Source organism: Hyperolius riggenbachi, chromosome 10 (assembly GCF_040937935.1).
Source record: "Hyperolius riggenbachi isolate aHypRig1 chromosome 10, aHypRig1.pri, whole genome shotgun sequence".
Classification (NCBI taxonomy): domain Eukaryota; kingdom Metazoa; phylum Chordata; class Amphibia; order Anura; family Hyperoliidae; genus Hyperolius; species Hyperolius riggenbachi.
Genome location: NC_090655.1, coordinates 224,314,841 through 224,327,332, shown reverse-complemented (window position 1 = coordinate 224,327,332; position 12,492 = coordinate 224,314,841). Strand labels below are relative to the sequence as shown.

At 49.3% G+C, this 12,492-nt stretch overlaps 1 protein-coding gene across 3 annotated transcripts in view; it reads right to left on the bottom strand.

The window, feature by feature from the left end:
* LOC137534624 (NACHT, LRR and PYD domains-containing protein 3-like) overlaps positions 1-12,492 on the bottom strand; it is a 155,669-nt gene that overhangs the window by 96,776 nt on the left and 46,401 nt on the right. For all 3 annotated transcript variants that reach the window (XM_068256216.1, XM_068256215.1, XM_068256218.1), the window contains exons 2-3: positions 12,420-12,472; positions 11,081-11,362 (exon numbers count right to left, since the gene is read on the bottom strand). In XM_068256216.1, coding sequence (XP_068112317.1) covers positions 11,081-11,362; positions 12,420-12,441 — 304 coding nt within the window. In that variant the 5' untranslated portion in view covers positions 12,442-12,472. The remainder of the gene's footprint in view (positions 1-11,080; positions 11,363-12,419; positions 12,473-12,492) is intronic.

The window sequence follows — 12,492 nt, the reverse complement described above, 5'->3', positions numbered from 1 at the left end:
TCTTAGTATATTTGGACGACATACTGATCTTCTCTTCCAGTCTGTTGGAACATCGAAAACATGTCAAGTTTGTGTTAAGGAAATTAAGACAGAATTCCCTTTACGCTAAACTGGAAAAATGCCTCTTCGAGGTAACCTCCGTTGCTTTCTTGGGGTACATTATCTCTACGTCTGGTCTCTCTATGGATCCAGGAAAAGTTTCTGCTGTTTTGGAGTGGCCTCAGCCTGTGGGATTGAAGGCACTCCAAAGATTTTTGGGCTTTGCCAACTACTACTTTCTCTTTCTCTACACTGAAAAAACTGTTCTGTTCTGCACCCATTTTAAGACATGTGGATGTCACCTTCCCCTTTATTGTGGAGGTCGATGCCTCAGAAGTTGGGGTGGGGGCTGTATTGTCTCAGTGCTCTAGTTTGCAGGGCAAACTTCACCCATGCGCTTACTTTTCTCGTAGGTTTTCACCCGCAGAGAAAAACTACGATATTGGCAACCGGGAGCTTTTAGCCATTAAATTAGCTTTTGAAGAATGGCGACATTGGCTAGAAGGTGCAGAGCATACTATCACAGTTTATACAGATCATAAAAATCTGGAGTACATAGAGGGCACCAAGAGACTCAGCCCTCGTCAGGCCCGGTGGTCTTTGTTCTATTCAAGATTCAGATTTGTTATAACGTATACCCCCGGTAGTAAAAACATCAAAGCTGACACTTTGTCCAGGTGTTTCGAGCCCGAGACAGTACAGCCCTCAGCCCCTGAGACCATTCTACCTCAGAAGGTAGTCCTGGCAGCTACCGAGACCTGGAAAGATTGGACAGTCACTCTGAGTCCCTACCAACAGGATGTTCCTGAAGGAAAACCCGAGGGGGTGATGTTTGTACCGCTACCTTTTCGTCTGCAACTCTTACATCTGTTTCATTCCCATAAGAATGCGGGTCATCCCGGGGCCACCAGAACTCAGGATTTGCTGGCCAGATGCGCTTGGCGGCCTACATTAGCAACAGATTGTAAGGAGTTTGTGAGGGAATGTGCAGTATGTGCTAGGAGTAAGCCTTCTCGCCAGGCACCTGTGGGTACGTTACAATCCTTACCAGTGCCAAGTGAACCATGGACTCATCTGTCCATAGATTTTGTAGGAGAACTCCCCAGGTCTGAGGGCAAGACAGTCATTTGGGTGGTAGTGGATAGATTCAGTAAGATGGCCCATTTTGTTCCATTAAAAGGACTCCCCTCGGCCCAGAAGTTGGCTGATCTCTTCATCCAGCACGTTTTCCGGCTGCATGGCATTCCGGAAAATGTAGTGTCAGATCGGGGAGTCCAATTTGTACCAAAGTTTTGGAAGGCTTTTTGCCATCAACTGGATATGGACCTTGCATTTTCATCAGGCTACCACCCACAGACCAATGGCCAGACCGAGAGAGTTAACCAATCTCTGGAGCAATTTCTCAGACGTTATGTCACAGACAGTGGTGCTCAGCAGAGCTCGAATATTCGAGTAGCTCGAATATTCGAGCTCTTTTTCAGCTATTCGAGCTCGAATACCGAGCAGCTATTCGAATGGGCTATTCGAGTTAATTCGAATAGCCCATTCACTATTCGCGCTATTCGAGCAAACAGCGCTATTCGAGCTCGAATACCGAGCTCGAATAGCGTCATAGCCCAGATTGATGTCCTTAGAGCCAATCAGAGGGCTCCCAGGCCCTCTGACGGCAGCCAATCACAGAGGGGGACCCTGGCCAGCCCCTACCCTATAAATAGCGGCCGCCATGTTCCGTCCTTGCCTGACTTTGTACAGAGAGAGATCTGCTCCTTTGTGCTTTGGCTTAGCAAGAGCTTTATTGTGGTCAACTACCTAGCGTTTTTGCTCACATACACCTCCTATATACACCTATATTGTTGTTAGTTAGATAGACATTGTATTTTAGTTAGTAGCTTGTGTGTTACATAGAGACAGACACAGCTGCTGCAGGCAAGCTTACACTGCTTCAGGCCTCAGGGCCTTGCCTGTGTGGGCAGCTGTCCTCCTGTCCTCTGTTAGTTTATTATACCAGTGTTTCTGCTGTCCTTTACTACTGAGTGATTGTATTCTGTAGTAACTGTACTAGGACACTCACTGTCACTGTTTGTTCATAGCTCCTGCGTGTGTGAGTGCAGTACACACACTCTATTTCCTTCTGATTACTATTGATTATTGTAATTTTTAGTTGTACTTACTAACTACTTACTACTGGGAAACTCAGTCACTGTTCATAGGCTAGCTCCTGCGTGTGTGTGTGCGTGCACTGTCAGTACACACACTCTATTTCCTTCTGATTACTACTGATTATTGTAATTTCTAGTTGTACACTTACTTACTACTTACTACTAGGGACACTCAGTCACTGTTCATAGGCTAGCTCCTGCGTGTGTGTGTGCGTGCACTCAGTACACACACACACACTATTTCCTTCTACTTAATCTGATTACTACTGATTATTGTATTTTCTAGTTAGTGCACTAGGGGACACACTCACTGTTCACTGTTCACACTTATACTGATTACTGAATTATTGTATTTTGTATTAGTACTGTACTAGTAATCACTTAGCGATCTAATCACTTAGTGATTAGTGTCACCTCACCCACCAACCCACTCCATTAAAGTACCCCACTTTTTCACCCGCCCTTTTAAAAAACTTTTTTGTTTACGCCCAAAACATCAAAGATGTCTGGAAGTAGCAGCCAGCGCGGTTTGGGCAAGGGGAAGGGCAGCAAGGGAATCAGGAGGAGAGGGAGCAGCATTGTGGCAAGCCGCGGCCGCGCCACCATGCACAGTTCCGCAGCAGCTGCGTCAGTGGCTAACATTCCGCCTCTAGCCACTGGCCGTGGACGCCTTGGGCGCCGCCCAGCAGGAGCATCTGCAACTCACGCTGCAGAGACACAGAAGCAGCAGCAGCGTGTAGTACCTGCTCCTATTTTCCTCCAGCCGGGTCGGAAACGTCCCATTGAGGAAAAGGATGCAGTCACTGTGGTGCAACTGATGACGGAGGATGAGCAGCCCGCCATCAGCTCTGCATCCGAGGCCTCCACCCTCACCACCACCACCCCTGTTCGCAGCAGCCGCCCAGCAGGGCCTGGGGAGGAGGCCAGTTCACCGTCAGTCGCCGACCTGTCATTCAGCAGTCTTTTGACCCCAGGCATCATGAGTCAATTGTCTGCTGTTGTTGGCGATCTTGAGGAGGAGATGCTGATGGGCACTTTGGGGGAGGAGGGATTGGACAGCAAGACTGTGGCGACAGTCAAGCAGCCCATCCATGCATCAGGAGAGGAGTTTGGGGGGTCATCATCCCAGCAGGACATGTTTCAGGAGGGGGATGATGATGATGACACGGTGACAGACAAAGACTGGGTGCCACCAGCTCCAGGGGATGTCGTCATCAGCAGCTCTGAGGAGGAGGAGGAGGATGCGCTTGTGGGCCTTGCAAGGAGGCGCATCATTGCAAGCATTGGCAGCAGTAGGCAGGTCCCACAGCCTGCTGGTGTCTCAGGCTCAGCAGCAGCAGCAGCTGCCAGTACCACCACCAGCCGCACCCAAGCCCCCGCCCCAACCACCACAGGGAGACAGGCAGCAGAGGCTCCAGGCCGTAGGGGGTTGTGTCTGTCACCAATCTGGCAATTTTTCACCATGCCCACAGTGTACAGCAAGTACGCCACTTGCAACCACTGTCAGCGGAAGTTGAGCAGAGGTGCAGACCCCTTAAAGCACCAGCTCGCTCATCAACCACCTTGCTGCGAAACATTTCCACCAGCATGAGGAGTTCCAGAGGCTGAAGGCATCTGGTGCTGGCAGTGGCACCACACCCATCACTGCACAGCCTTCAGCAGCAGCAGCAGCAACAGCAGCCATCCGCCCTCCTGCTCCTCCAGCAGCACCAGCAGGAGTGCGGAAACGCACTGCTCCTCCCCCCCTCTGCAACTCCTGCCTCCAACACTGAGGCCTGTTCTGGCAGCCAGTCCTCAGTGGCCTCCTCTGCTGTGTCCGCTGATTCCCGTGCCAGCAAAAGGCCACGCCAGAGCCTTTTAAGCGAGTCCTTCCAGGGGGTGGTTAGGGCTCTGCCTCCCAGCAGCCGTCGCGTGCGTCAGCTGAACGGCTTGCTGGCACGGGCCATGTGCTCCCAACTCCTGCCGTACACGCTCGTGCAGGAGGGGAGCGACATGCGTGCGCTGCTTGCTTGTGCAGCCCCAGACTGGCAGCTCCCCAGCAGACACTTTTTCGCCCGCAAGGCCATTCCTGCACTGCACCGCTTTGTGATGGCCAATGTGGAGCGAGGGCTGGAGCACGTGGTTGGTGAAAGGGTCCACGTCACCATGGACTCCTGGAGCAGCCGCTTCGGGACAGGCCGCTACCTGTCCTTCACTGTCCACTGGGTCAGCTTGGTGGAAGGGGGTGAGGATGGGAGAGCAGCAGCGGGCACAGCAGCAGCAGCAACACAGTGGGTGGTGCCACCCCGCAGGGTCAGGGGAACTGCAGCAGGTTCCTCCGATCCTCTGCCATCCTCCGGCACACCTGGCCAAACCCCCCGCCTCAGCAGCAGCGTGAAGGCCCGCCACTGCCAAGCGCTGCTGCAGTTGGTCAGCCTTGGGAAGACCAAACTGACGGCAACCCATGTGTTGGCCAAACTCCAGGAGCAGGAGAGGATTTGGCTGACCCCCAGAGGCCTCAGAGTCGGAGAGGTGGTGGCCGACAATGGGGCCAATCTGGTTGCCGCAATTGACAGGGGAAACCTGACCCACATCCCCTGTCTTGCCCACGTGCTGAACCTGGTGGTGCAGAAGTTCTTGCGCACCTACCAGGGGATGCAAGGAAAAACTGCTGGAAATGGCAAGGAACGTTGTGTGTCACTTCCGGCGCTCGGCTGCAGCCTGTGCGAGCCTGGAAGACGTGCAAAAGGAGCTGGAGCTGCCACGCCATCGGCTGATCCTTGACGTTCCAACTCGCTGGAACTCCACCCTGGCGATGTTGGAGCGTCTGGTTGAACAGAAGCACGCTGTCAACCAGTACCTTGCCCTGGCCACTGTTTCCGCCGCTCAGAGAAGGGACAAGACCAGCAACATCCCGTCCATCGTCCCCGATGATGACTGGAGGCACATGCAGCAGGTGTGCTTAGTGCTGGCTCCCTTTCTGCAGGCCACTAACATGGTGAGCAGGGACCATGCTATGGTCTGCGAGTGGGTGCCCCTGGTTTGTCTGCTGAACAGGGCCCTCGATGCTTTGCTGAAACAGGGAGTGGCAGCCTTGGACCAGCAGGAGCGGCAAGCAGCTGCACAGTCCACCTCTGAGGGGAAGGAGGAGGAGGACTTGGTGGAGGTCCCTGACCTTGCTGCTGATGAGGGGGATCAGCACAGCGCAGCTGAGTTGGTGCGGGGGTGGAGAGAGGATGAGGTGGCAGAGGAGGAGGATGAGGACAGCACTGCCGTCGATGTGCCAGCACACGTGGCCCGCCTCTTCCCAATGGCAGCGCACATGCTGCCGTGCCTGCGCAAGGACCCCAGGGTGATCCAGATGAAGCAGAGGGAGGACATCTGGATCAGCATGATGTTGGACCCACGCCTCAAGGGGAAGTTGAGCCAGTTCCTGCCGCCTGCAGGAGGAGACCCAGCGCAACAAATAAGGAGCTTGCAGCAGGCCCTTGTTGAGCGCTTGGAGGAAGCCTTCCCCCAGCCTTCCACCCCCACTGTCCAGCCAGCACAGAGGCAGCAGCAGGTGCCTGCATCCAGCAGCAAGGGCCCCACAGACCTGCTGTCTCTCAGCAACGAGCTCTACAGGACTGTAGAGGCTCCGGCAGCAGTGACTAGAGAGGAGGTGCATGCAGCAGCATCCTCCTCCGGTCACAGCCAGCGCCTGACCCGAATGGTGGCTGACTACATGGGGTCCTACAGCAGGCTTGACAGCGATGCCCCTGTTGATCCCATGGAGTATTGGGTCAAGCGCCTGGAGATCTGGAGCGAGCTGGCGCAGTACGCCCTGGAAGTGCTGTCCTGCCCCCCTTCCAGCGTGCTGTCCGAGCGCTGCTTCAGTGCAGCTGGTGGCGTGGTCACTGAGAAACGCTCACGTCTGTCTCACAAGTCTGTGGACAGACTGACGTTTCTCAAGATGAACCAGGCGAGGGAGGAAGGCGAGTTCCTGGCCCCTGTTGTCGGCGAGAGGGGGACATGAACTGGCTGCAGGAAGAACCATCGTTAATGTGCCTTACCACCCTTTACCACCTCCTGGCCCTTGCTCACTAAGCCAGCCTGGTTCACTTTGACTATTACGTCGCCTGCAGCCACACATTTTACATCTACAGTGGGCTGCTGTGTACTGCCCTTCTGCTGTCTGTCTGTCTGTGTTTCCCACTGCCAGGGTACACAGATTTACCTTCTGCTGCCACTCTGCCACCATCTATTACGTCAAACAATAGCTATATCTGTGTAATTTGCTGTAAAAAAAAAAAAAAAAAAAGTAAACCATTTAAAAAAAAAAAAAAAGGTTTAATTTTGCTGAGGTGCCCGGGTTGAAAACTGTGTTGTCCCAGTTGTGTATTGGACACGATGTGGGCTGCACGACCGCTGTCTGGGACCTCCTGTTGTGTTTATTTACAGCCTTGGTATCAACGCTAGGTACCAGGGCTATTATGTCACGCTGCCTACCTACCTGCTGCCACACTCACACTACTCCTCCATTCCTCCTGCTGCTGCTGCTGCCTGTCTGTGTTTCCCACTGCCAAGGGTACACAGATTTTACCTTCTGCTGCCACTCTGCCACCAGCTATTACGTCAAACAATAGCTATATCTGTGTAATTTGCTGTAAAAAAAAAAAAAAAAAAAGTAAACCATTAAAAAAAAAAAAAGGTTTAATTTTTCTGAGGTGCCCGGGTTGAAAACTGTGTTGTCCCAGTTGTGTATTGGACACGATGTGGGCTGCACGACCGCTGTCTGGGACCTCCTGTTGTGTTTATTTACAGCCCTGGTATCAACGCTAGGTACCAGGGCTATTATGTCACGCTGCCTACCTACCTGCTGCCACACTCACACTACTCCTCCATTCCTCCTGCTGCTGCTGCTGCCTGTCTGTGTTTCCCACTGCCAAGGGTACACAGATTTTACCTTCTGCTGCCACTCTGCCACCAGCTATTACGTCAAACAATAGCTATATCTGTGTAATTTGCTGTAAAAAAAAAAAAAAAAAAGTAAACCATTAAAAAAAAAAAAAAAAAGGTTTAATTTTTCTGAGGTGCCCGGGTTGAAAACTGTGTTGTCCCAGTTGTGTATTGGACACGATGTGGGCTGCACGACCGCTGTCTGGGACCTCCTGTTGTGTTTATTTACAGCCCTGGTATCAACGCTAGGTATCAGGGCTATTATGTCACGCTGCCTACCTACCTGCTGCCACACTCACACTACTCCTCCATTCCTCCTGCTGCTGCTGCTGCTGTCTGTCTGTGTTTCCCACTGCCAGGGTACACAGAATTACCTTCTGCTACCACTCTGCCACCAGCTATTATGTCCAACAATAGCTAATCTGTGTAATTTGCTGAAAAAAAAAAAAATTAAATTTAAACAAAAGTTTTAATTTTTCTGAGGTGCCCGGGTTGAAAACTGTGTTGTCCCAGTTGTGTATTGGACACGATGTGGGCTGCACGACCGCTGTCTGGGACCTCCTGTGTTTATTTACAGCCCTGGTATCACCGCTAGGTACCAGGGCTATTATGTCACGCTGCCTGCCTCATTGACTGCCTGCTGCCACACACTCATCCTCCTCCTCCTGCTGCTGAATTTACCTCCTGCTGTCTGTGTGTTTCCACTGCCAGGGAGCACATACAATGGCGCTTCCACCATGCGCCACCAGCTATTTGTTACGCTCAAAAATAGCTGCATTTCTTTAAAAAAACAAAAAATATATATATACTTTTTATTAATACTGTGATATTATTTTTAGAGGTGTCCGGGTTGAAAACTGTGTTGTCCCAGTTGTGTATTGGACATGATGTGGGCTTCACGACCGCTGTCTGGAACCTCATGCTGTGTATTAACGGCCTGGTACCACCGCTAGGTACCACACAGCCTATTATGTCTCGCTGCCTGCCTCATTGACTACCTGCTGCCACACAATCATCCTCCTCCTCCTGCTGCTGCTGCTGAATTTACCTCCTGCTGTCTGTGTGTTTCCACTGCCAGGGAGCACATACAATGGCGCTTCCAACATGCGTGCGCCACCAGCTATTTATTACGCTCAAAAATAGCTGCATTTCTTTAAAAAAAAATTATATAAAAGAGAAATAAGTGAAGAAGAAGAAGACGATATAGAAGAAGATATAGAAAAAGAAGAAGGAGAAGAAGAAGAAGATATAGAAAAAGAAGAAGACGAAATAGAAAAATAATAAGAAGAAGAGGATATAGAAAAAGAAGATATAGAAAAAGAAGATATAGATGAAGAAGATGAAGATGAAGAAGATGAAGAAGAAGAAGAAGATGATGAAGAAGAAGATGATGAAGAAGATGAAGAAGATGAAGATGAAGAAGATGAAGAAGATGAAGAAGAAGAAGAAGAAGAAGAAGAAGAAGAAGAAGAAGAAGAAGAAGATGATGATGAAGATGAAGAAGAAGAAGAAGAAGAAGATGATGAAGAAGAAGATGATGAAGAAGATGAAGATGAAGAAGAAGATGAAGAAGAAGAAGATGAAGAAGAAGAAGAAGAAGAAGATGAAGAAGAAGAAGATGAAGAAGAAGAAGAAGATGAAGAAGAAGAAGATGAAGAAGAAGAAGAGAACATATAGAAGAAGAAGATATAGAAGAAGAAGAAGAATATATAGAAGATAAAGAAGAAGAAGAAGAAGAAGAAGAAGAAGAAGAAGAAGTATATACACTACTGAACAGAATTTTGGACACAACTTCTCTTCTCTTTCCACCTTTTTTTTTTTTAAAGGAACATCCCCACATAATCACTTGCTGTTGTTACTTGGAAAAAAAGATGTTTCTTGCATCATTCACCCTCAAAACAAGTGTTGGAAGCTATTTAAGGCCAATTCGAATAGTCAGCTCGAATAATGAGCTCGAATACCGACTCGAATAGTAAGCTCGAAGTCCGAGGTCGAATCGAATAGTAAAAAATATTCGACTCGAATATTCGACTGAATTCGAATAATTTACTATTCGAATTCGACCAAACTCGAATAATAAAAAGGGGTATCCGAGCATCACTGGTCACAGATGCTCAATCCGATTGGGTAGAATTTTTACCATTTGCAGAGTTTGCACACAACAATCTGAAGAGTTCCTCTTCAGGATTTTCCCCATTTCAGGTAGTTTCAGGAAGATCACCCAAGTTTGCCCCGTTACCTGTGGCGTCTACACCATTCCCAGCCCTGGAGGATTGGCAGAGAGCTCTGAGGGAGATTTGGGGAATGGTTAAGAGGAACTTGGGGAAAGCTTTCCAGACTCAGAAGAAACAGGCAGATAAAAGGCGGTCTGTAGAGTGGAAGTTTTCTCCAGGAGACATGGTGTGGGTATCCAATCGGCATTTCGCCTTGAAGCAACTGTCACCCAAACTGGGTCCTAGATTCATAGGACCATTTCCAGTGATCAGAAAGATTAATAATGTCACTTATGCGATTGATCTCCCAGCCAGCATGAGAGGTGTGAGATCATTCCATGTGTCTCTGTTGAAGCCGGCAGTGCACGTGGATTCCTCTCCCCCCCCCCCCCCATGATGGATGATGACCAACCTGAATATGAGATCGAAAAGATTCTGGACTCTCGCTTAGTGCAAAATTCTGTGCAGTATCTGGTCACACCTAAGATTAGGAAATGGGTTTCCACTTTTATCATCTAGACTAGTTCCAGGGTGTTGAGACCAAGGACCTCACACCTAAGATTAGGAACTGTGTTACCTCTGTTATTATCTAGACTAGTTCCAGGGTATTGAGACCAAGGACCTCATACCTAAGATTAGGAACTGTGATACCTCTGTTATTATCTAGACTAGTTCCAGGGTGTTGAGACCAAGGACCTCACACCTAAGATTAGGAAATGGGTTTCCACTGTTATCATCTAGACTAGTTCCCGGGTGTTGAGACCAAGGACCTCACACCCCATACTAGTACTGTGCTATACGGATATCTGTTATGACCTTTGGCTCTGTTGACCTCTCTCTTGCTTTCTGATTCGGTACCTCTGCCTATCTGTCTATCAGTTGCCAACCTTGCCAGTACCCGGTTACCGAATCAGCTTCTGTTACTGTACCTTATCTGCTCGTGTGTTGCTGACCTGGCCTGTCTGACCCTTCTGACTGTCACTCATCCCTCGAGTGAACAGTCTGTCTTTATTACCCGTGACACTAGTCCACCAGGTGTCAGTTAGCTGCAAGGACTTCCTGCTCCTCAGAGAGTCCTCCCTGCAGTCCGGCCAGTAGCCTCTACCCCTAGGAGTCTACTGGCTGCAGTACAGTCTGATTCCCAATCCATCAGGGAATCACTGGTTGCTATATTATCTCTATCCGCTTAAAGAGATAGTCCCTGCACAGTCAGGGGCCACCTGCCCCTCAGGTGGTCACTGGCTGCAGTGGTATCTGTGTCTCCCGCTCCACTGGAGATAGCCTTACAGTTGCACCAAGCACTTACACTCTTTAGGTGTCCAGAGGTTAGTCATACTTGTATTATTGGTGATTCTGCAGATCACCCATAATCAGGTATACATCTGTATTCTTGGTGATTCTGCAGATCATCAATAATCAGATACTCTCTGTGTGCTGACACCAATCGTTACAGTAAGTATGAGAGCTCCCTGAGTCCCTGGTGCTGCCCCTTCCCTGCTGCCACATAACCTGCTGAGCCTGTCAGGCTGGGGAAAGCACACTTCCCCAGCAGCAAGAAAAATTCTACCCTTCAGCAAAATAAAGTTTTACTTTATTTGCTGCTAAGGGGTTAAAAAAATGGTGAGTAAATCACAGAAAATCTCGTCCACTGCTAATTTGTGGGACTCTAAGGAAAGAAAAAGTAGCCTACACAAGGCTGAGAGGAGAAAATGTAAAAATCAGGTTTGAAAGAAACAAATAACTTTTTCTCACCATGTTCTCCAAACTTGGAGTGAAGTTTCTCTGCAGGTCCCATGAGCCCTATCGATTTGAGGACCTGTACAGTCACATCCAGAGCTGCCTTGTCTCCATAAACATCAATGAGAAGATTTTTGGTTGTAACCCAGTCTGCATTCTCCAGATATCCACGTGAAACCGAAGGGTGGTCTTCATAGGAGAAATCTGACAACTTATCCTTAAACCGTTTAAAATCTTGATTTTTCAGATCTTCTAGGGAAGCAATGATGAGATCACCGGTGGTCTCGAATCTACCACCTGAAACATCAGGGAATGAGTCTGAATTAAAGAAAGAATTTTACCATATATGGGTCAGAAAGATTACTTCCTTAAAGGGAAGGTTCAAGCAAAAAAAAAAAAAATGAGTTTTACTTACCTGGGGCTTCTACCAGCCCCATGTAGCCATCCTGTGCCCTTGTAGTCACTCACTGCTGCTCCAGTCCCCCGCTGGCAGCTTTCTGACCTCGGAGGTCAGGGCCACATTGCATACATTTTTACGCATTCCAGCTAGTGCAGGAACAAAAATTTATGCGTATGCACCACTAACGCGTAAAAATGTATGCGTTAATGTTCCTGCACTAGCGGGAATGTGTAAAAATGTACGCAATTCGGCCCTGACCTCCGAGGTCAGAAAGCTCCCAGTGGGGGACTGGAGCAGCAGTGAGTGACTACGAGGGCACAGGATGGCTGCATGGGGCTGGTAGAAGCCCCAGGTAAGTGAAACTCATTTTTTTTTTTTGCTTGGACCTTCCCTTTAACCTCATTAACCACCCTGGCGTTGTATTGATTGCGCCAGGGTGGCGGCGCAGCAGTATTTTGCATTTTTTTTAAAATCATGTAGCTAGCCTAGCGCTAGCTACATGATTCCCCCCTCCCTGCGGCATCCCTCCCACCCCTCCGATCACCGTTGGCACGCTTGGCCATAAGAAAATCCCGTTCTGAACAAGATGTCCTTTAGGGCTTCCCCCGTTGCCATGGTGACGAACGGAATAATGTCATCGATGTTGTGACGTTACAGGGAGTCCCAATCCACCCCTCAGCGCTGCCTGGCACTGATTGGCCAGGCTGCATAGCGGCGCAATGGCGGCGGCGATCGTCCTGAACACACAGCAAGCAAATTATGAAAATCGGCCCAGCGGGGCCTGAGCGGTGCTCTCCGGCGGTAATGGACGGGCTGAGCTCGTCATTACCGCCAAGGAGGTTAAAATAAGTCTAGAAAAAACATAGATAATGACAAGCATAAGAAGAAAAGTCAGATTCTCATGGTCTACAGAGGAGACATTTTAGAACAAGAGAATAAAAGGAGGTTGCTCACCCAATGTCCTGGAAGATGCCATAACGGAGGATCTGATGAAGAACTTACATTACCTAGAAGACACAATGATATA